Source organism: Topomyia yanbarensis, chromosome 3 (genome assembly GCF_030247195.1).
Source record: "Topomyia yanbarensis strain Yona2022 chromosome 3, ASM3024719v1, whole genome shotgun sequence".
Lineage (NCBI taxonomy): Eukaryota > Metazoa > Arthropoda > Insecta > Diptera > Culicidae > Topomyia > Topomyia yanbarensis.
Window position 1 is genome coordinate 175,590,701 of NC_080672.1, and position 23,724 is coordinate 175,614,424.

General features: G+C 38.3%; 2 protein-coding genes across 3 annotated transcripts; one reads left to right on the forward strand and one right to left on the reverse strand.

Annotated features, from left to right (window-relative positions):
- The first annotated feature begins 7,994 nt into the window (after positions 1–7,994).
- LOC131689872 (kynurenine aminotransferase) lies at positions 7,995–10,185 on the forward strand. Its single transcript, XM_058975223.1, has 4 exons — positions 7,995–8,277; positions 8,340–8,727; positions 9,173–9,464; positions 9,524–10,185. Exons 1-4 carry the CDS (start codon positions 8,078–8,080, stop codon positions 10,051–10,053), a joined length of 1,410 nt encoding a protein of 469 aa, XP_058831206.1. The 5' UTR covers positions 7,995–8,077; the 3' UTR covers positions 10,054–10,185.
- A 260-nt stretch (positions 10,186–10,445) lies between these two features.
- LOC131689874 (cytochrome c oxidase subunit 5A, mitochondrial) lies at positions 10,446–11,284 on the reverse strand. Of its 2 annotated transcripts, none has more exons than XM_058975227.1 (2): positions 11,157–11,284; positions 10,446–11,086 (listed from the first exon to the last, which is right to left on the reverse strand). In XM_058975227.1, exon 2 carries the CDS (start codon positions 11,075–11,077, stop codon positions 10,619–10,621), a length of 459 nt encoding a protein of 152 aa, XP_058831210.1. In that variant the 5' UTR covers positions 11,078–11,086; positions 11,157–11,284; the 3' UTR covers positions 10,446–10,618. The 2 variants fall into 2 exon arrangements, with proteins under 2 accessions (XP_058831210.1, XP_058831211.1); XM_058975228.1 differs by having other exon boundaries at positions 10,446–11,105; positions 11,157–11,244.
- Positions 11,285–23,724: the final 12,440 nt, after the last annotated feature.

Genomic DNA, 23,724 nt, shown 5'->3' on the forward strand with positions numbered 1-23,724 from the left:
CGGATGAAGAGGTTATCTTTGAATTTGAAGATGAAGTAATTGCTTCAGGAATCTTCGTTGATGGTTTATTCCACCTTGATCTATTTCGGGAAGAAAAGTCGGCGGAAGATGGAACAAACTTAGCATTGTTCGGAAAGAAGGTGAGTTTGGAAACATGGCATAAAAGACTTGGCCATATCAGTGATACGAGTTTGGAGAAACTAATTAAGAAGGGAATGGTTGAGGGTATCAATCTAACTTCTGGAAATATTAGTGAAACAAATGTATGTGATGGTTGTATGGCGGGGAAGCAGGCTGCATCCAAATTTAAACACTTGCAGCTGCCAAGATCAAAACGACCACTGGAACTCATACATTCGGATGTTTGTGGAAGCATGGAGCAGGAAACCTATGATGGCTATCGTTACTTTGTAACCTTTATAGATGATTATACGCACTTTCTCGTGGTTTACCTCATGAAACAGAAATCGGAGGTTTTCGAGAAATTTAAAGAATTCGAAGCAATGGCGACAGCATTCTTCGAAAGACGTATTTCAATGCTAAGGTGTGATAATGGAGGGGAATATACAAGTAACGAATTTCAAGCTCATTGCAAAAGAAATGGTGTTAGAATGACGTTCACTGTTCCATACACACCGCAGCAAAATGGTGTAAGTGAACGTATGAACAGATCTTTAATGGAAAAGGTCAGAACTTTGCTTTACGAAAGTGGATTAGCGAAAGATATGTGGGGAGAAGCATTATATGCAGCAACATATCTAATCAATAGATCTCCAACAAGTGGGATAGAAGAGGACAAAACTCCGTATGAAAAATGGTTCAAAAAGCGACCAAACTTGAATCATTTAAGAGTTTTTGGGTGTAAAGCATTTAAACAAATACCTAAAGAGAGGCGTCAGAAATTAGATTTCAAAACAAAACCTTTGATATTTGTGGGGTACGCAAATAATGGTTTTAAATTATGGAACAAGGATACGCGTTCAATAGAAATTGGCAGAAATGTAGTATTCAATGAATCTACCAGAGCCAATCAAGATATTGACCACACAAACATGGATTTCGTAGAATCATCTGGTCAAGATTTAATTAGATGTACACGCTTAAACCAAGGAGAACAGAACGAAGACGAGGATGATGCTATCCTTCCTTCTGATGAAGAACAGCATGAAGAATGCACACTCATCGAAACAGAGCAAGATAATCTAGATTCACTTGAAGAATCAGTTGGCGAAACTGACTATGAAAGTACAAATGAAAATCCAACAGACGAAAGAGAGGACGTCGATGATGGTCAATCATTGCGTCGAAGCAAGAGGGAGAGAAAGATACCGGGTTGGTATTCCGATTATACAGCAAAAACAGCAATGATTTTCAACGAAGAGATTCCGCAAACTATTGAGGAATTGAGGAAAGTCTCTGATTGGCAAGAATGGAAGCATGCTATTCAAGAAGAGTTTGATGCATTACATCAAAATGGCACTTGGACAGTGGTTAACTGTTTGCCAAAAGGAGTTAAACCAATTAACTCAAAATGGGTTTTCTCAATGAAAGAAGATGGAAGATATAAAGCACGATTAGTGGCAAAAGGGTGTTCACAGCGTCCTGGATTCGATTACTGTGAAACATTTGCACCAGTCGCCAAACTAGAGAGTGTTCGGTTAGCACTAGCCCTTGCTAACGAGCGTAAATTGTTAGTACATCAAATGGATGTCAAAACTGCATTTCTACATGGGAAGTTAGAAGAAGAAATATACATGAAACTTCCACCAAACGTAAATGGGCAAAGACAAACTGTTCGTCTACACAAATGTTTGTATGGATTGAAACAGGCAAGCAGATCTTGGAATAAACATTTTGATGATGCAATGAAAACACTAGGTTTTGTCCCTCTCAAAAATGACAACTGCATCTATAGGTCAAAATCTAGAGGCATCATAGTAATACCACCGACAAACTGACATGACACTGTATTTTCAAATTTGGCAAGATATTATTAGAGAGTCGACGCAAAATTTTGTAACTCGTACTGTCAAACGGACGTTCGTTTGACAGTACGAGTTACGAAATTTTCAGTCAACTCTCTAATAATCATCGAAGTTACTCTATGTAACTAGAGTTCCTCCAGTAGAAGTTTGGACAAGAGAAAATAGACAACCATAGTTTCAAGGCACTTGGCTCAAAGAAATTGGGCTATACTTGAAATAGTTAAAGGAAACTATAACCTTAGAAATATATGTTCTAGTTTTGTTGAACATTTGATAAACAGCTGAATAAATTTTGTAAACATATATATATATATATATATATATATATATATATATATATATATATATATATATATATATATATATATATATATATATATATATATATATATATATATATATATATATATATATATATATATATATATATATATATATATATATATATATATATATATATATATATATATATATATATATATATGTATATATATATATATATATATATATATATATATATATATATATATATATATATATATATATATATATATATATATATATATATATATATATATATATATATATATATATATATATATATATATATATATATATATATATATAAACAATATTTGACAAAATATGAGGTAAATCAGGGCAAATGGCATACACTGCATTTTCGGCGAAAGATCGACAGTTCGATCGTAAATGGTTTCATTCTCGGAAATGAAATAGTTTATTAATCAATGTGATAATAAATCCCGGAGTTGTTGTAACGGCATTTAATTAGCAAGACACTGGAAGATGAAGTATATTTTTCAATATTATGAGTACTCAAGGGAGAGCAAGGATGTGAGGGAAGAAAGTTTAGAAAAGCGTGGAATAGGGTCATTTGAGCAAGCTTAGTTTCCCGGCGACTTAACCTTTTGCATGCTACCGCAGGAGTTAGGATCTTTTGGCATTAGAATACAAATCACCTGAGTCTGCGGCATGTCCGGACGAGCGTAAAGTAACTTGTTACTTCATGCTGTCGGAACCGACTTGAAGTTGATTCAATTTTTTCGATTCACTTTTCATGAAGTCAACCAGAGAACAAAGCCAGTCAATACCGCAATATTGCCCGTGCTTTTCCAAAGGAGACACGACGATTATTTTTCGTCGCAGCAAGATTCGCAGCGCTATTCGGCGCAAGATTCGTCGCAATGTATTTCTTATGGGAGGACACTTTAATAAAAGATGGTGCAATTTTGTGTAAAAACATACGAAAACCTGAAACTTTAGAAGCACGATGCTCGATGCTCCGCTCATTTGAATTCGAAAAACTTCTGCTCGTTTGAATATGTCGTGTCCAGACTTTTACTAGAGGACATTAGTGTTCTTTTACGAAAGACACGTTAAGTAATGATGTGTAACTCATTATACAGATGGAGCTACTGTTCCGAGTCTAAATTATTTGCCAAAAATTTTCACTGAAATCATTCTAGTTGTCATGTCAGTTTGTCGGTGGTAATACTATATGTAGACGACATTTTACTACTTGCCAAAAACATCGAAGCAATTACGTGGATTAAAAAGAAACTTGGAAGGTTATTCCAAATGAAAGACATGTTAGAGATTAAGCACTTCCTGGGAATGGAGATAAATCGTGATTTGGAAAGCCAGACTATTGAAATTTCTCAAACAATATACGTGGAGAAACTTCTTAGTAGATTTGGGATGGCTGATTGTAAACCAGTGGGGACACCATTGGATATCAACACGGAATGGTCAAAATCTGAGGCAAAAATCACTGAAGAGCCATACAGAGAACTGCAGGGATGCCTACAATATCTTTCACTAACTTCTAGACCTGATATTTGCTCTGCGGTAAACACCGTAAGCAAATATGCTAACTGCGCCACCGATTGGCACTGGTCAGGATTAAAACGAATATTGCGATATTTGAGGGGAACGAGCAACACAAAAATAATTTATTCATCAAATAGCGAATATCCAGCTTTAGTAGGATTTGCCGATGCAGATTTTGCAAATGATCCTGATGATAGGAAATCAATTTCAGGATACGCATTTCTACTATACGGTAATCTTATTTCGTGGTCAACGAAACGACAACCGACTGTAAGCTTATCAACAAGTGACGCAGAACTGATAGCACTTTGCGCTGCTACGAAAGAAGGAGTGTGGTTAACACAACTTCTCAATGAATTGGATGTAAACATAACACCATTCATCATAATGGAAGATAGCATCCCATGTATCAACATAGCACAGGAGCCAAGATCACATCAACGGATGAAACACTTGGATATCAAATACCTTTTCATCCGGGATATCATCAAAAATGGTAGAGTAAAACTACAGTTCATCCCAAGCGTCGATCAACCTGCAGATGCCTTCACTAAGGGGTTACCTAAAAATATACACAGAAAGTTATTCGGTGTATTGAATGTGCAAATTGTGGGGAAGTGTTGAAAAAGAATATTTCGCAGTGATATACGTACGAAATATTCTTTGTATATAAACAATTTGCCATTCACGGGACGGCAGTTGACAGTAAGAACTGTCATACGGAACGTGCTATAAAAAGCTCTGAGATGTCATCTGACAGAACGTCATGTGACAAAAGCTTCAAGTGGGTAACTTGAGCTTTTGCATATGGACGCCGCGCATGGATGTGTTGTTTACTATAGGCAGAGGGTATGACAGGGTATGGCAGTCAATAAGGGACTGTGATAAACAGTGCATGAAATATCAATCGATATCGAACTATGTTAGCATTATATAACTTGACGAACAAGAATCAAATAAAGTTATCTCAAACCTACCTACAGAAATACTTCGTGTTTTCTTACGGTATTATCAACAATTGGAAGCACATGGCTTTGCGAAACCAGGCAGAACTATTACTAATAATTCAGTCACAGAGAACAGACGTCCATCTTCAGCATTCAACTTGTGTAAAATCTCTAACGGTTTCGAAGGTAGTTTGTCATGTCGTATTCAAAAATTTTCGTCCACAGAAAATGCGACTATCTTCTACGGTAATAGATCACAGAATGGGCCTGAACGCATTCTCTTTTTTCGCATCCGCTAAAACACCTCCAACGTCCGGTCTGCAATCCTGCTTCAAATTGCGTTTTGTTTTCTTCTTTTTTTATTAGTTTGCGTTTCAATTCCTTGATTACACACTCCGATTTTTTTCTAGACAATCAATTAATCAACATTATCAATACTAATTACGCTATAAAAGTTAATATCAATTATTTTATTTCTAAAGATTGATATTACTTGTTATGCATATTATCTTTTCACGAAGTCTTTGTTTTAAATATATATTTTAATATATCGTACCTAGATTATTTCACAATATTTTATTTTCAACTCGATGTGATCAAACTCTGATAACAGTGTACCGTTTCAATGCGTTTGCTCCATGGGTGTCTGAGCGTTGTAAAGATAATACATAAACGTCATCTTATGTCGACTTACATCTCCATAATGACGTTCAAAAGCATAACTGTCAAAGTTCCTGTTACTTTTTATTATTCATAGTCGTCGTATTCACTACAGATATCTAAACCAGGTGCGCTACTGTCGTCATGTTTTTTGTGGCTGAGTGCGACAGAATTGACAGCGGTTATTCCTCTACCCAGTCAAACTAGTCCGGAACTGATTCGGACTTCCAGCATGAATTCCAGCTCAAATGCCTCAACCGATAGAGTCGGAATCGGTTGTTTTCTTTGAGCTAGATTCCATGCAGAATCCATCCAGGATTTCGAACCGGTTCCGAAATCGATTTGACGGATAGTTGGGATAGGTTGGTGTAGCGGCGCTAATGTTTTAAGTATATTAATTCAAATGTTTACACACGTTTTTTGAATATTTTTGTTCGATCATGGATGTCTGTTCTCTGTGATTCAGTGTTTCTACCGCATATTTTGGATGGTAAGTGATATGTAATATATGATTCAGTGTTTCAAAAATCACTCCAATCAGCATGCGTTGAAAAAACCATAGTTTGATAAATCATTAAAATCCATGATTTCATCACTCATGGTTTTTTGGCTCCTGAGGAGTGAAAACCGCCAAGGAGTGAAAACAGGTTGCTAGATTATAATTGCAGCATACAGTTTAAAAGCCCGAGCTCAATTTAAATTTTCAATTTTCACTTGGTACAGTTCATGGCGAAATCTTCTTTTCGATATACCTCGAAGGTAAATTGTCAATTGCATTCAATTGTTAGCGTACTAGGCTAGGCTCAAGCCATTGCAGTAATAAATAGTACACCTGCACATTCCACTATGCATATGAACGTGATTTCATCACTTCAGCAGAAACATTTTTGCACCGGATTTGAGATATGTTTGCCCGTTATTATTGTTGTAATAATATATTTGTTAAAGAAAATTGTTGCTGTTGTGCTATCTTATGACAAGCGCCATTTTGCACATTTCGAGAAAAACGATTTTTAAAGTTTGAGATTGAATATCATGAAACTTATAAATGGTAGAAACAATTCAGAGAAGACAATTGATGCTTCTACCTATTCTGTACTAACCTCTCAAATATTGCGAACATCGGTTGACTATATTGCGAGTTTTCGCTAAAAATGTAAACAAAAGTCGCACTCACACGTGTCGTAGGTGTGTATTGATGAAAAAATTTGTATGACGTGTCATAATCGTGCATGGAAAATTTTCCATAGAAAAAAATCACCAATTATGAACTTTTATTCATATCTTTGGCTTCATTTGGTCTATAAACAATCGGTTAGATGCATTTCGAAGGAAATGAGTTAGGGAATTTAGAAAAAGTAGTTATTTTTAGTTACAGTGTTGCCAAATAGGCAATATTTCCAGTTTAAAGCTAAAACTGCGTTTTTCTCCCAATACATGTATTTTTCTTTTGAAAATTATTATGCCATTGTGTTTCTACGACATTTTTACACATAAAAGCAACTAAAACTTTATTATAACTTGAGTCAATCCCAAGATATAATGATTTGAAGCAAAACATTCACAATTTCTAATCACTTTTCTCGCTATATTTCAGTAAACAAGCAAAATTTCGAAATTCTGGAGCGCTATCTTGTAGAGATTCGTTAGACGAGTAATATGGCATATCTAACTCAGTTTACCCCAAAATGGCGTTTGTCATAAGATAGCACAACAGCGACGAAATGACTTGTTTCAATATATACAGGGTGCGCCATTTGGATATATACTATTTCAACATTGAACAACTCCGCCATTTTCCAACCGATTTTGACAGATAAACACATGTCTGAAACATCATTTAGTGCCATTTTAGCTATAAGTCGTTTTACACCAAAAGAACGCACTGAAATCGTAGCGCTTTACATTGAAAACGATCGTTCAATAGTGAAAACTGTGCGTGCTTATCGTAAAAATATGGAAGGCTCACTTCACCCTTTCCGGCGGAATAAATAAACAAAATTGTCGAATTTGGGGGACACATAACCCACACGTTATACATCAAACACCACTTCACGACCAGAAAGTAACTGTTTGGGCCGGAGTGTGCTCCAAAACAATCATCGGTTCTTATTTTTTCATAGAGCGAGAGACCATCAACAACGCAAGCCACCGTTGGATTTTGGCGCACTTTGTCTGTCCAAAAATGCAGAAAAAAGGTCTGAAAAACTTCTATTTTGCCACACCGCAATCAAGTTCTTGCAGAGCAAATTCCCAGGACGCGTTGTGTCAATAAATAGTGATTTGGAATGGCCTCCTCGTACGCCGGATTTAACGGTGCAAGACTTTTTGCCTTTCTCAATAAATGAAATGAAATGAACTGGAATTCTGGCTGGCTTCAGTTCGCATTCCGGCTCCAGTGACACAACCAATTCTAGTTAGAATCGGTTGTGTCACTGGAGCCGGAATACGAACTGGAACCAGCCAGAATTCCAGTTCATTTCCGGCAGAACTTTACTGGGATATCTTGACATTCCGTGCCTGTGACGCAAGCCTGATGTATCGTGTGAATCGTACTTTATTTTGAAAATTACTTTCATAGTATCAAAGTTTAACCAAAAGTGTCTTAGGCCAAAAGTTAAAAAAAATCGCCCAATGATCCACAGCCTTCTTCGATCCACTCATAAATCGGTTTGTACTATAAGACGTCTTTTTAATTACCATAAAATCATGGTTGAACCCTGTTCTGAAAATAGTTCGAATATTCAGCAGTATCGTGAGATATCGGTAACAAATGACAAACGTAACAAGTTTGACCTTCCACAGCGGTATGAAGGCAGTACAAAAAGTGTTTGGTGAGTACGTGTAAAATTTAAATCAAATGCAATAATTTATATGTACGTTAACTATTCTGTAGGGTTGAATACATTCAGCTCGCTTCGCAATTCAAGCCGTTAAATCTTGGCCAAGGATTTCCTGATTACCATGCCCCTAAATACACAACGGACGCATTGGCCGCTGTTGCTAATAGTGTTGATCCGCTGGCTAATCAATATACCAGGGGATTCGGACATCCTCGGTTGGTGCAGGCCCTAAGTACCCTTTACTCACAACTCGTAAATCGTACCATCAATCCGATGACGGAAATTCTGGTAACAGTTGGGGCGTACGAAGCACTTTTTGCAACAATTCAGGGACATGTGGACGTTGGCGATGAGGTGATAATAATTGAACCATTCTTCGACTGTTATGTACCTATGGTGAAGGCGGCATGTGGGGTTCCGAGATTTATTCCTCTGAAACCGGTGAGTTGTGCGGCTTTGGATATAAGTATTAATACACGTTTGCACTCATATTTCAACAAAAATTGCGGCTTCTTGCGATCGGTAATTGAATCAGAAAACATTCACTTCCATATACAAACTGTTCAGCTTGTGACGTTCCTCAGTTATTTTTTGCACAAATCAAACCATACCAAACCATGTAAATTGTGCAGTTTTGCAGCTATTTCATGTGTAGGTAATTTGGCTTTGAATAAAGCCCTACCACTCTACCGTCACACAATATCAAACTTTTTTTCTTCTCATTTAATACTACAACATTTCAGAATAATGCTTGGAACAGCACTCCTAAAGATCATGTAACCGATTGTACGTGATTTTAAAATCGTAGAGTATCTATATGAAAAGAATTGTGAACTGTCTGGTCACTATTAACAAACGATATCCTGTTTTATTCTAATTTAATCAGAAAACAACTCAGGGCGTTACTTCATCTGCCGACTGGGTCCTGGATGACGGAGAGCTGCAAGCATTGTTCAACGAAAAGACGAAAATGATAATTATCAATACACCACACAATCCCTTGGGAAAAGTTATGAATCGTGAGGAGTTGGATGTTATTGCTAATCTCTGTCAAAAATGGAATGTATTGTGTGTTTCGGACGAAGTTTATGAGCACATGGTGTTTGAGCCATATGAACACATCCGAATCTGTACGCTGCCTGGCATGTGGGAACGCACCATTACGATCGGTTCTGCCGGTAAATTCACTGCAAACATACGTTGATACCTAAACACTATTTTTTTAAATTTTCTATAGGCAAAACATTTTCTCTGACTGGCTGGAAAATTGGATGGGCATATGGACCAGAAGCTTTACTAAAAAACCTTCAAATGGTACACCAGAATTGCGTGTATACATGCTCTACCCCGATTCAGGAAGCGATTGCTGTCAGTTTTGAAACTGAGCTGAAGCAACTCAAAAGTCCGGATTGTTATTTTAATAGTATATCTGGAGAGTTGAAGGCAAAGCGTGACTACATGGCGCAATTCTTAGAGGAAATTGGCATGAATCCAACCGTGCCGCAAGGAGGCTACTTTATGGTGGCTGATTGGTCATCATTGGCCTCAAAAGTGGATCTGTCGCAGGAAACTGATTCTCAAAAAGATTATCGCTTCACCAAATGGATGACAAAAACAATTGGACTTCAAGGAATACCACCATCGGCCTTTTATAGTGAACCGAACAAATGCTTGGGAGAGGATTTCGTTCGTTACTGTTTCTTTAAAAAAGACGAAAATTTGCAAAAAGCAGCCAAAATTTTACAGGATTGGAAAAAAAGTTTGTAACGTTGGTCCAATGAAATCCTCAAATGAATGAGTTTTACAATATTAATGCATTTTTTCAGATAGGTAGTTGATAGAAATGAATGCTTGTGATAAAAATTTAGATAAAATCATAGATATTTGTAATATAAAGATTATTAAAAACAGAAACTCAGCGAGTTTCGTATTATCATTGTTCTTTAAGTTACAAAGATGACATGACTTTCCTAAAATTGTTTATCTTTGAACACGAAAACACCAATCGGTCCTAATTCAGAAAATTCTTCATGGATTTGAATCAGTAAAATTTCAAGACTGATCGTTGACTGGTTGAAATTAATAATTATTGTTAGTTATATGCACAACTAATCTAAACTTAAGACGCACGAAATGATCCGAAAACTGAACATTGAGACTTTCTTTTAATACAATTTTATTATACTTTTTTTATTAAGCCAGACTATTCGTGACAAAATGATTACATAATCACCATCATACATTTTGCTTAGCGTAGGTTCGAATGAATTGTTTCTTTCAATCAACTAATGCATGTGGCGACACTCACTTGGCTATCAATCGGAATGGCCGTTTAATGAATGTCATATACATGCTTGAGGGCAAGTTCAGGTTGATCGTAACCCAGTTCTTCCGGAGTTTCAATACCCAGCTCGGTCAACGTAGGGCGGATCTCCTGCAGCAAATATGGATAGATTTCATTGACCTTGTTGCCACATTTGTCCTTGCAACCCTCTAGGAACCGGATGGCCAGTGCGTAATCGTTCAATCTACGACAAGCCTTCAAGCCAGCGATAATAATTTTTGGTTCCGGAATCAAATCCATGCCGAGAAGGTCGTTCATGGCCTTGCGTGCCTCCCAGTGGTCAATGTCCGGCCGGTTCAAGTAGGCTTCGTAGCGTACATCGAATTCTTCGGCGCTCTCACTGCTGTGCGAGTGTCGAATCAATCCAGCTGCCCCCAAACGGGATGTGGTCAAACCCACTGTTCCTCGAAGAACACCGAGCAACTGAGTGGCTGATGAACGAAGCATTTTCTTTTCCTATGTGTAAATCAGAAACCTTGTGAAACATCAAATTTCGGAGCAAAGAAAATTTATTAAGTAACAATACCTTTCGCCCTTGCAAAACACGATGGAAAAAATATTACAAAACGGAGCACCAAAGTTATCCGTCCTTTCGGTCCTTTCAGATTAAATTTTGACAGCGATTTTGGAATTGCGCTGGCTACAAAATTTCCTTTTATGTTGGCCAGTGCAAAAAAGTTGAAAGTCATTATCATTTAAGGGCGAAATAATTCACATACACTGAGAAAAAAAACCATGGTATCTGTGACTCGACTTTTGTTGTCATTTTAACTATTTGCCAAAATAGTAGGAATGACCATGAAATCGGTAATATTAAACTTCGTAATCGTAAAAAATACTAGAAAAATCGATTACTGCTTAACTATGCTGTTGGTATTTACGACAATTTGACCATGCTCTCCAACAATATTTTTCATCTTAAAACTGACAATGGAATAGTCTTCATCACTATTGAAATAGCCAGAATGAAAATATGAACATGGTAAACATCTTAAAAATAACCAGTGTCATTGTTATAACTACTTTTCGATCATTCGATACCAAACTTTGTACCGAGAAACAAGTGCTTTTTGTTCTCTCCGGTGTGGTTTAGTTTTTTCGGTGGTACGAAGGTGCTTGCTGTGGCAGAGGCTGCAGTAAAGCCAACGACACTGTTTAACGTTGGTTAAACAGTGCGGTCGAACGTGTTGCTCCCGCAACAAAATGGAACAAACAGAAGGATCACCCTCCGAATACGAATCTTATGGGGAAGAGGAACGTATATCTGATTCGGAGACAGATAATGTTATGGTCGATCCACTTTCCCCCAATGTCTCACAGCCCCCCCGAGTCAAGGTATACCAGGATGGATCCGCTGGTCCTTGGGTGGTATACTTTCGGCACAAAAATAAACCGTTAAACAGCATAACTGTTGCACGGGAGCTGACAAAACGTTACTCGGCCGTAACCGAGATTAAAAGGGTTCAGTCAGATAAACTGCGCGTAGTCGTTACTGACTTGAAACAGGCCAATGATATCGTTAGCAATAGCCTCTTTACGCTGGAGTATCGCGTCTACATCCCTTCTCGTGATGTGGAGATCGACGGTGTGGTAAGTGATGGGGGTCTAACTGTCGATGATCTGATGAATGATGGGGCTGGCCGCTTTAAGGACCCTAACCTTCAATCAGTTAAGATTTTGGAGTGCAAGCAATTGCACTCAAAGTCCATCGAAGATGGGAATTACTATCCATCAGACTCGTTTCGCGTAACTTTCGCCGGATCTGCACTTCCGAACTACGTTGAAGTGGGAGGAGCTCGTCTACCTGTACGCCTGTTTGTACCGCGGGTCATGAATTGTTCCAATTGCAAGCAGCTAGGTCACACGGCCACCTACTGTAGCAACAAGCAACGGTGCGGTAAATGTGGGGAACGCCATGCGGATGATACTTGCAGTAGGCCCGCTGAGAAGTGTGTTTACTGTGGGGAGAATCCACATGCACTTTTGACATGCCCAACGTACAAACTTCGCGCCGATAAACTGAAGCGATCCGCCAAAGATCGCTCCAGACGCTCTTACGCAGAAATGCTTAAAAGAGCTGTTCCACTTATCTCCGAAAACCCATTCGCTCTCTTGCCAACTGACGATAACGCCTCTAACGACCCTTGCGAGGGGCATTCTTTGGATCCGCTTGGAAACTCTAGGAAAAGACCTAATCAAATCTCACCTGAACTTTCTCGTGAGGGGCCTAGGTTGTCCCAAACAAGGGTACAAAATAAAAATAATTCATCAACTGGAAGTGCTGGTACAAATCCGAAGATAATACCTCCTGGTTTTGGGAAATTGAGATACAACCAGGAGTTCCCAGCACTCCCCGGGGCACCAAAAATCCCAAGTGCTCTAAATTTACAGTCAGAAACTCAACCTAAAACGGGATTCCTTAAATTTTCTGACATTGTGGACTGAATATTCACAGCTTTCAACATTACCGATCCTCTGAGAAGCTTGCTGGTTGCTATTCTACCAACAGTAAGAACATTTTTAAAACAGTTGACTGAGCAATGGCCCCTTCTTACATCGATTGTATCCTTCGATGGCTAACTTATTAGACGGAATCAAGGATCTGATCACTGTTTTACAGTGGAACTGCAGAAGTATTATCCCCAAAATTGATTCATTAAAACACTTGCTAAATTACAGGGGGTTATTCTGACGGTCACTTTCGGTGAGGTGACACAAATCTCACGTGACTAAGGTGATCGGAAATTTTCGAGTCACCTCACTTAAAGTGAGAAATGTCACCAAGGTGACAATTTTTGTCACATTAGGTGACTAAGGGAATATGGAAAGTGACTACTGGGGGTGACTTTTGGAATAAGAAAAAACGATGCAACTGAGGTGAGGCGGTTGATTATTTGAATTTTGATTGTCGATTTATTTTTTACATTTTAGCAACTCTGTAAATCTGTTGGAAATTTGTAATGAAGTATGAGTTTCTATACTTTTATTAACGATTGAAATTAATTTAACCAGTTTTTTGTGACTCTGGTATATAAAATATTTTTGAGATTGGAGCGACTAATGGAACTATCTGCTGCACAGCGATTTTTTGATTAACATTTGCATCAGAGGGAATGTGTTGAAGGTTTGGAGTTATCCTCCTCCGCTATATTATTCTGAGCTACGATAACGACCATAAAAGCACTGATGAAATAAAAGATGACAACATAGCTGTTGGTTTTTTAGAAGTAATAATTGTCGAACAAAAAGTCATTTTTATTAGGCACGACTTGTGTGACAAATTTGTTTTTGGATAACATTTTGGGATGTGGCGGATGGTACAAACAAGGGGAAATAAGGAAAGTGACAGTTTCAGAATACGCTTGAAACAGTTCGTTACAATTAAATGGTTGTTGGAGATAATAAGCTTTGTTTGCACTCTGGTTTGTCTGTGGATAATATTTTCCAGTTAAAAATGAAACTTATGATTTCAATTTTCACAATGTGATTGGATAAGACCAAATAAACATAGAAGCAGAGTTAAAAATAATCGAAGTTCTTTTTTGACGGCTGAAAATGAACCTGATGCGACTCGTGGTGAATAGAAATAATATTCATTCAAATATCCATCCTTATTCATTCCGTTGAATATCGTACAATATATTCATTTCACTAATTATCTAGGAAAATGTTTTCAAATGCCGGTAAAGCATATGAAACAACAATCATCATCGCTTACATTGTGCCAGGGCCTACTTTGATGCGTTTGATTCGTTACTGTACGGTCGCTTCGTGTAATAATCGGAGACGAATGAAAATGTGCATGGATGAATGGGCGGTTTGTTCGTTTGACGTTTTCAGCTGCGTCACTGAATATTGAAAATGAATGCGGCTGAATATGATCAATTTTCATTCAATGAATTTGAATATTTTTAACTCTGCATAGAAGCTTTTTCATTTTGCAACATATATTTTATATAGGCCATCAGTCAATGTAGATTGGGAATGCGCCTCTACTTGGTATTGAAAGTCAATTGAAGAGATGTTTTGATGGGATCTAAAAGCATGTTCCATTACGGCATAGATCATCTTTTAAGCTCCAGGGGAAAATAAACTCATCGTTACATGTAAGATGTTGGTTATTTGTGTTACTGTTTGTGGGTTCGCGGCTGCTCTCATCCCCCGGGGATAGTCGTTGCGATTCCGGAAGGGGCCTGCTTAATTCCCATCGCTTGGTATTGACGTTCTGGGGTGGGAATGGAAAGCCTCTTTTTGGTCTTCGGGTATCGGGCACGTAATTTGTTGTAAGAAGGTTTTCGGATCTGGTTTAAGGTTTAGGTTCGTACCTAAAGTTCTGGATTTATCCGCTTACTTCTGTTAATGAGTGGTTGTTTTCACGCGGTGTTGTGTAGTGGTAGAAGTAGATTGACGTTACGTATTCTGTTGCGGCGGGCAATCGAGGCGCGCGATTGTCTTTTATGTTTAGAGTGTTAAACTAAGATTGCCCGACACATGGCCTATGTAGCCCGCGACGACGGCCTGTTGTCTCTTTCAAGGTTCAGAACTAGGACTGATTAGGGCGAGCCAGGCAAATTCTAAGTTGCTCCTTATATAGTTCACCGGCAACTTAAGTCTATGCTAGATAGTATGTGAAATTATTGTGTTATATAACCATGCATGAAATATATTTTTCATATTCTACTATTGATTCAGAAGTTCAAAAAGTGAAGCATATCCCACCATATGTATTTCGGAAATTGTGTTCCTTTTGAAAATAATGAAAAAATAATAACTACTAACAAATTGAAAACATTATTATGACGGACATAGTATATCCATAATTGGTGTAATTACTCTATATGGTCGGTGGTAAGTCATACCGGACTAAGTCGCAAAATATCAAACAATGAGATAATAATGGCACTGGATAAAGAATATCTTCATCTACATTCGACTTTTGCCAGATTTGAAATATGTAACAATAAACAAGAATTATGGCAAAAATTGATTTCCTTCATAATGTAAAGGATGCTGCGATTCAATCTTTAAACTCGTTTTTCTCGAAATCAATATTTTGTTACTTAGTCCGACTTAGTCTGACTTTACACCGACCATATGGTCATTGCCGCATTTTTCAGAAGTATCACGAACATAAATTGTTGCGGGTGTCCTATGTAATTTTAGTCGAACCCTTTTGGAGAAAGTGTTTTTATGAAGATCTATTTTATGAATAGATACTTTATTTCAGACATTCTATGTTGACTGACTGAATATTTTACGCTTATGATTTAAATATTGAGTTTGGGAGGGACTATTTAAACGATTTGAACAGTTGTTAACATTTAGTAAATATATGGTGGGCTCTCCTCACCCATTGGGATTCCATTTTACTACCATTGCGATCAATTACAGTGGCCCAGTACGATAATTGAGGAAATTACGTTTCCCGTTAAATCTGGTGCTTCTAGGTTTATGTCGTTTTCGAATCATCTTTTCGCATAATTGCGTGCAGCGAACTCTGGCAGTGTGTTTGTTGAAAACAATTTCATGCACTCACTATATTTTTTGGCAAATAGGATTTTCTGGCAGGAATTTTTTTTAGAATGGTGGATAAATTGGTTTCTGAGATTTCGTGGTGGCTGCGTTAGAACTTTTCAACGCATGCACGCATTTTCAGAATACCTTTATAAAAAAATTGTTATCGTGATAAGAATGTGTAATCCCGATTGAGCATCATTGCATTGTAAATGTTATAATAAGGGGCAGATTAGTGCAAATGTATAATCGTGGGTGAATGGAGAACAGTGAGTCTAATGATGTAAGGTATGAAAACTATGCTCAATGGAACTATTCAAGTCAGCCTTGGATCACATACATTTGGAGCAACATCAGATGTTGCTTTAAGATGTTCTCAACCCCGATTTGGCAGCTTTCACGCCGCCACCCTTACGGCTTGGTAAGGCTAGACTGGTATCGAAAAGGGTCAATTGAGGCTGTCTGACGTATTCTTGAAGGTCACATCATTACCGTTTCTGCATTAAAATAGGTAGACGGCCTTTGTTGATTTTAAAATTAGGGAATATTTATGAATTGACATATAATGTCTTTTTTACTTCAGATAGTTGATATTTACGCCACCAGAGTTCCAAAGAAAATGGCGGATTCAATGACAGAGATATCGATTCTATGAGACGATCGACTGACGTTGTCAAAATAGCAGAAGAGATGAGCAGTGGTAAGCTGCAACTTAGTATGTTAATTTTAAAAGAGGAAGTGAGACACTACCCCTGACATGTAATCTGTAAGTAGCACTAACATACATTATTATTCCAACGCAAACAGTTCAAGGACTGTACGGGATGGCGCTAGGCCTGTGACCTTCGACTGGCATGGTCCATTCTCTTTGGTTCGAATGTCTTCACGGCTGGTTGGTAGACGTGTGCTTCTACTTACAAATGGATATATCTTTTCCCTTGGATGGAGGGATATGTGGATCCTGTTGGTTATCGACTTTGACCTTGGGCACGGGTTAGTTCGGGAAAGGAGTACAGGAGTGGTACCTAAAAAATAGTCAATTATTCAGGACTTTTTTATGATCATTTAGCATTTAGACCAAGCACAACGGCTCTTAGAAATAGTAAGCAACCCTTTCGGGTCGATGCGGTCTGTTTAAGTCGAACCAGATCGACATTCGTTTCGAGAAAAATTTATATGGAATCGTGGATAAATATTTCTCATGCCCTTTATGGGCAGAGATTCTTTTTGTGAAACCCTAAAAGAACTTTTCTCGTCTGGCTACTCAGCATAATGATGATAGAAAAAAAATGAGGATCGTAACAAATATGAATATTGACTGCAACAGGGATGATCAAATTCTGTATGCATGTGTGCCTATGTGTGGATGCGCATAGGAGCAATGTATCCCTGAACAACACGAAAGGACAAACTCTGAGCCGCCATAACGCTCATGGGAAGGCTGGTGCACAGTTCTAGATGCACAGAGCACTGCACACACTGACATGTGCAACGGTGAGCCGATAGGTGTACATTTAATGTACATAGGTTGCAAAAATAGGTTATTGAGAGTTGAGACAGCCCGATTGCACAATTACTTAGGTTCCTTGCTATATTCTGTGCTTGCCATAGAGATAGAAAGTACATGTAATTGCTTAGTGGGAACGTAAATCTCTGTACTGTAAGTATATCTCTGTTGACATATATCAGTGGTAACAACTTTTTCGTTTTGCATATTTTACTTAAGGTGAAGCGATGCCAAAATCACAACAAGGGTTCGGTTATGTTCGGGTATGTTCGGCTTACGTTACAACATCTGTGTGCAGCTAGAGCGTGCTATACCGGTAGGAGATGGGATGCACACAAGTGTATCGTTCAGAAATGAGCTGGCTGATTTTTCACCGCATGTTTCATTTGTTTTGAAAAACAAAAAAGTACAAATTTCCTAAACGAATCAAAATTCCGTGAAGAGAATCTATTCATCTGCTTATGCTAACATGCGTCCATACAGTGATAAAATCTCTAAGCAATCTGAGCTAAGACATTCAAGTTTCAAACGATTTTGTCTTGCGAGCGAATGCAATGTTTTGATTTTGACGATGAAATAAAAAGAAGCAGAGACGACGGCAGCCATTTTAGCTACCATCTTGTGACTTTGCTCAGGATGTCCTCAACAGCACATTTCGGTGTAGCCAATACAACAAAACAAACAATAGCGAGAATTTCGCATTAAATCCACTTACGTCTCTTCCTAATTTTCTTTTTGTTTCCTTGGTTCGAAGCGGATCAATCAACTATTTATGGATGCGGTAAAAATACTAGCAGTGTTAGTCCTTATTCGCGAATACTTTGTCCCACGACTGTGCTGTTTCATTGTAATCCAGAATTCGATTGTCCCTGTTCTAGTCAATAGAGGTGATTGTCAGGACATAGATCAGGCAAATACTTATTTTTTCGTATTATCATTATTCTGACTAACTGAACGGGTGAAGACATTTCATAGTTTCACAAAAAGAATCTCTGCCCATAAAGAATTTGGGTAATATTTATTCGCGATTCCCCATAAAATTTTCTCGAACCGAATGTCCATCTGGTTCGGCTCGAACAGATCACACTGACACCGACCGACACCGAGGCTACTCAGCATTTCTAGAAGCTGCTGTACTTGGTCGAGCTAAATAACCTTTCCTGATTTAGCTTCATACCAAAGGTCAAAAGAGTCGACAACTAGCAGAATTCACATGTCCCCCACCCAAGTGAATTGATCTATACGTTTGCACACATCTACCAAAACCAGCCAAGAAGACTTCCGAACTAATGAGAATAGACTATGCCAGTCGAACGCCCCAGGTCCAGCGCCATCCCGTACCGTTCCTGAAATTATATATGTATTAGTGCTACTTACAGATTTAATTTCAGTAGTAGTAAGTGTCTCAGTCCCTCTTGTAAAACTCGCTTACTGCTCCTTATCTCTTCCGGCATTTCATCGAGACCTCAATTTCCTTCGGAACTCGTACATGAGACTCTCAAGGAGCTTTACTGGCGCAAAAAAAGATATTATATATTACTTTATTCCCCACATTCCCTAATATTATAATAAGACTGTCTGTCAATTCTAATGCAGAAACGCTAATGATGTGACCATCAAGAATACATTAGACAACGAAGTGAAAACTGTTAAATAGGAGTTGAGGACAGCTTGAAGCAACATCTGATGTTCCTCCAAATGCATGTGATCCAAAACTGATTTGGATATCTCCATTGAGCCTAGCTTGCATAGCTTACATAACTAGTCTCACTTTTCTCCTTTCACCACAACATTATCAGCATAAATTATGATTTGGGAACACCTTATCTAATAAAAATCATTGCTGTTTCCACTAAATTTAAAATTTGTTTTCAATAGGGAAAAGTTAAACGATGCGCCAACGTACAATAAATGGCTAAAATAATAACCCCAGAATGTTGATCTAAATTTTAATGTATGATCAAATTCAAAACCAATTGCTTTAAATTAGCAATCGCTCACAATCATAGATCACGACTTAGATTAGAGTGGTTCTTTATTCACAATTGATGAAAATAGGACATTATTATACGGTTCTAACAAAACACATATTGTTTGGATGATACCCTGAACAGGTCCTAACTTAAACTAAGAACCTAACTTAAATCACACGATGTTTATTAGGGCGTGCACCCATTCAATGGCACCCCGTGTTCAATCACTCTACCAAATCGAATTTGGGCTGGATGAAATCAAACTATCGTCGAAGAAATCATCTGGGATGTCAGGCTAACGACCACATTAGTAACATCAAAGCAAAAAAGTACTGATTAGGTGTTGAATGATACCTTTTAATGTGTAGTTATTACATATCAACCTAGTGTACATGGAACTGCGAATGAAATAAGATTTAGAATATACGTAAGAAAAAGAACTTCATAGTAGAGTAGATTAGTCGTAACATTATTATTAAGCTTATTCTGCATTACGACTGATTACTTTTCGAACGAATTTGATTTGCATTCTCAATATAACGACACGAGTCGGATTCGATCGAACCGTATTCGTTTGAAAAATTAAACCGTCTTTATACACAATATGCTTGTTTGACTTTATTCTTCTTAACAATTCATGCCGTATTGTGATAATGCTTCCAGTGCTTTTTATAAATACAAACTTATTAGTGAGCGTTTCCGTATTAGTTTTTTTTTTAAATTAACAAAACTACTACAAATAGTTCTAATATGTTATGCAATTGCTTGAAAAAGCAACAAATACGACGAATACCAGACAATCATAATATAAACGGACAACGATTCGATTTAATGTTTTTTTTCACCGTCGTCATCTCTCATTTTTTTCTTCACTTTGCTGTCACCCGAAACGACTAACAGAATGCGGTGACACACCAGAATAGTGTGACAGAGAGTCACGTGAGTGACTCGTCTCACCTGAGAAAAAGTGTCACCTCACCTAAAGTGACTATTCGGAATAACCCCCACAATCATTGTGATGCATTTTTCCTATGTGAAACATATCCGCTTGGATCGAGAAGACTCATATGGAGGGGTACTCTAAGGGATCAAAAAGTGCTACTCCTTCAATCGAATCAACCTCCCTTCGACGTCAGGCATTGAAGTTGTCGCTTGTCAAACAACAATCAAAAGCAAAGATCTTTGCATTGCTTCTATTTACATTCCTCCTAGGGCCATGATGGGATATCGAAAATTCTCCAACGTGATTGAACACCTTCCCTCGCCCCACCTGCTTCTTGGAGACTTTAACTCTCACGGTACGGGGTGGGGCTGTCTATACGACGAAAATCGATCTTCGACAATTCAAGACCTTTGTGACAACTTCAATATGACAATTCTGAACACAGGGGAAATGACACGGATTCCTAGACCACCTGCGCAAGCAAGTGCACTGGACATATCTTTATGCTCGACATCACTACGGTTAGATTGCAAGTGGAAGGTAATATCTGATCCCTACGGTAGTGACCACCTGCCGATTGCAATTGCAAGCACCACTCGTTCAAGACCTTCGGACCCAATCAATGTTCCCTATGACCTCACACGCTACGCTGCTGAGATATCCAAAACTATCGATTCAACACAGGTACTTCCCCCGGAGGAAGAGTATAAGTATTTGGTACTAGCACAGATAACAGACGTTTAGGCTAGAACAAAATTTCTTCAAAAACCTGTGTAAACTTTCAAATTGATAAACGTTAGATATCCGTGTTTCACTATTGCCATCTGCGCAACTGTTTGCTACACGTGTTTGACAGCTGCACTCTAACTGCATTGTATCGATCACTGCGCCATCTGCAAACGTTTGCCAAACGTGTTTCAGTAGCGGGTATTTACACACGATTCAAATCGAGCTTAAACGTCTGTTATCTGTGGTACTAGTTAATAAAAGAAACTTTCTAATTAAATTCTTTTTCCATTTTGCACTCGTCCTAATAAGAACGGTTTGTAGATAACTATGTTGATACAAGACGAGAATCTTATGAAACAATTCAAACCTTGCCGACGATTGTTTTTACTGCGTACATACATCTTTCCCCTTTCGCAGCTCACTCCGAATGAGCACGCTTCGCATCAAGGCGTTCCTATTTATTGACTTTACAATGCAGATGGAAGGCCATCCTTTTGTTCGATAAATGAAAATATTTTCATCATTCGTTTTGGTGTAGCTTTCGCTTAGTGGCAGAGTTGCCACATTCACTGATTTTCTGGAAGGATTTGCAAAAACCTTCAGGTTTGTAGATTAGAAAAATATTTTCTTATGATTCACTGGTAAAAGTACAGAATTAACAAGCGCAAACTTAGTACTAGTTAATAAAAGAAACTTTCTAATTAAATTCTTTTTCCATTTTGCATTCGTCCTAATAAGGCTGGTTTATAGATGACTATGTTGATACAAGACGAGAATCTTTTGAAACAATTCAAACCTTGCCGACGATTGTTTTTACTGCGTACATACATCTTTCCCCTTTCGCAGCTCACACCGAATGAGTACGCTTTGCAGCCTTCGATATTTTGGTGGCAATTTTAGTGGAAGTTACTACCGCCTTTTCAGTGACTGCGTTTCTTAGCCTTTGGCTTTTTGGCCTTCTCACCGCCACCAACGTTTTTCTTCTCTCCGGTGGTAGCCGATTTGATTGGTAGTCCGATGCAGCTTCTCACGACCACGCACGTCAGTTATGCACTGCGTCTTACACACGTCTGGCTTTGAGAAAAGCTGCGACACCCCTATTTATAGGTTTTATCATTAATGTTGATTCTCATTTAAAGTAGTTTTTGAACTATTTAAACAAATTTTATATAGCAAACAACGTATCGGTAGCAAGCGTTGAACGTTTTCCTTCCGATTTATGAAACAAGATTGGCAATCCGTTTAGTAGAAGAAAAGTTATTAAGGTTCAAAATGAACGTAACGCTTTTGTTAATATGCACTACTATCGCTTTCTCGCTCGTTCTCGTGGCGTGCATGAGCCTTTCCGTCCGGCTTCTAATTAATTCTAATTAACCAAAACTAATATGCCGGCTTTCCCCCACCAACTGCTCTCGTCAAGCAACCCAATACGAATAATCATAGCAACAAACATGTAGTGGACCTATATATAAACTTTTCATTATTTTATTGTTAATTTGCTGCACCATTTTGACGGCTCTGTGCGGGATGGGCTGAAAATTTTCACTTTTCCGAGTCGTTTTCGAAAGATTTTTCAAAACACTATTTTTCCGTTGATAATGAATGTCCTACATATTCCAAAATTTAATACAACATTGGTACAAATATTTTCGACAAAACGTCGAAGAAATTGATTAAATCCATTCAGTACAACAAAAGATATAAGTGTTCAAAATCTTACATCATTTTTCTTCCGAAATTTTGAAAAGGGGCCCCTATATTGAAAGGTAAGTCGTTAGTCACGACAAAACATTGGGCCCATATTATTGGCTCGAATCAAAACTTGTCGAAATGTCAATTGACGATAGGTTCACCGGGAGTGTTCATTTGTGTTTACATTTTTCTAGCGTTGCCAATTTTATTTTGTGTCCACCACCCAATGTGGCTACGCCACATCGCTTTTGCGCGGGCTGTCCGACTTCGCTACCGCTCAGTCGGACTTAAACTAGAGATAGACCCTATGCTTGAGTAAGCCGGGCAAACGAGTGGATCACAGGTTCGCTTGCTTCCGACGGCGGGTCGGTGGCAACCTCGCCCGGCTGATCCTCAGCGGCTTTGCGCCGCTTCGGTTCTTAGGCCTCGGTTATGCGGCTAAGCCGCATCGAAATGGTACCCCTTAAACATTCTAACTAGAATCGGTTGTGTCACCGGAGCCGGGATATGAATTAGAACCAGCCAGCATTCCGGCTGAGCTTAACTGGGAAGTTTAGTAAAATTTAATCTGGAAATTAAAATTTTCTGGCAACGCTCCAGAACCCCGAACGATTTCACCACCTGGGCGCCAGGTTGACGATATGAAATCAAGAGTGCTGATTCAAATGGTCCTTAGTGACAAATGTAAACAAACTGAGTTATTTGCAGCACAGCATGTGAATACAACATAGCTAAC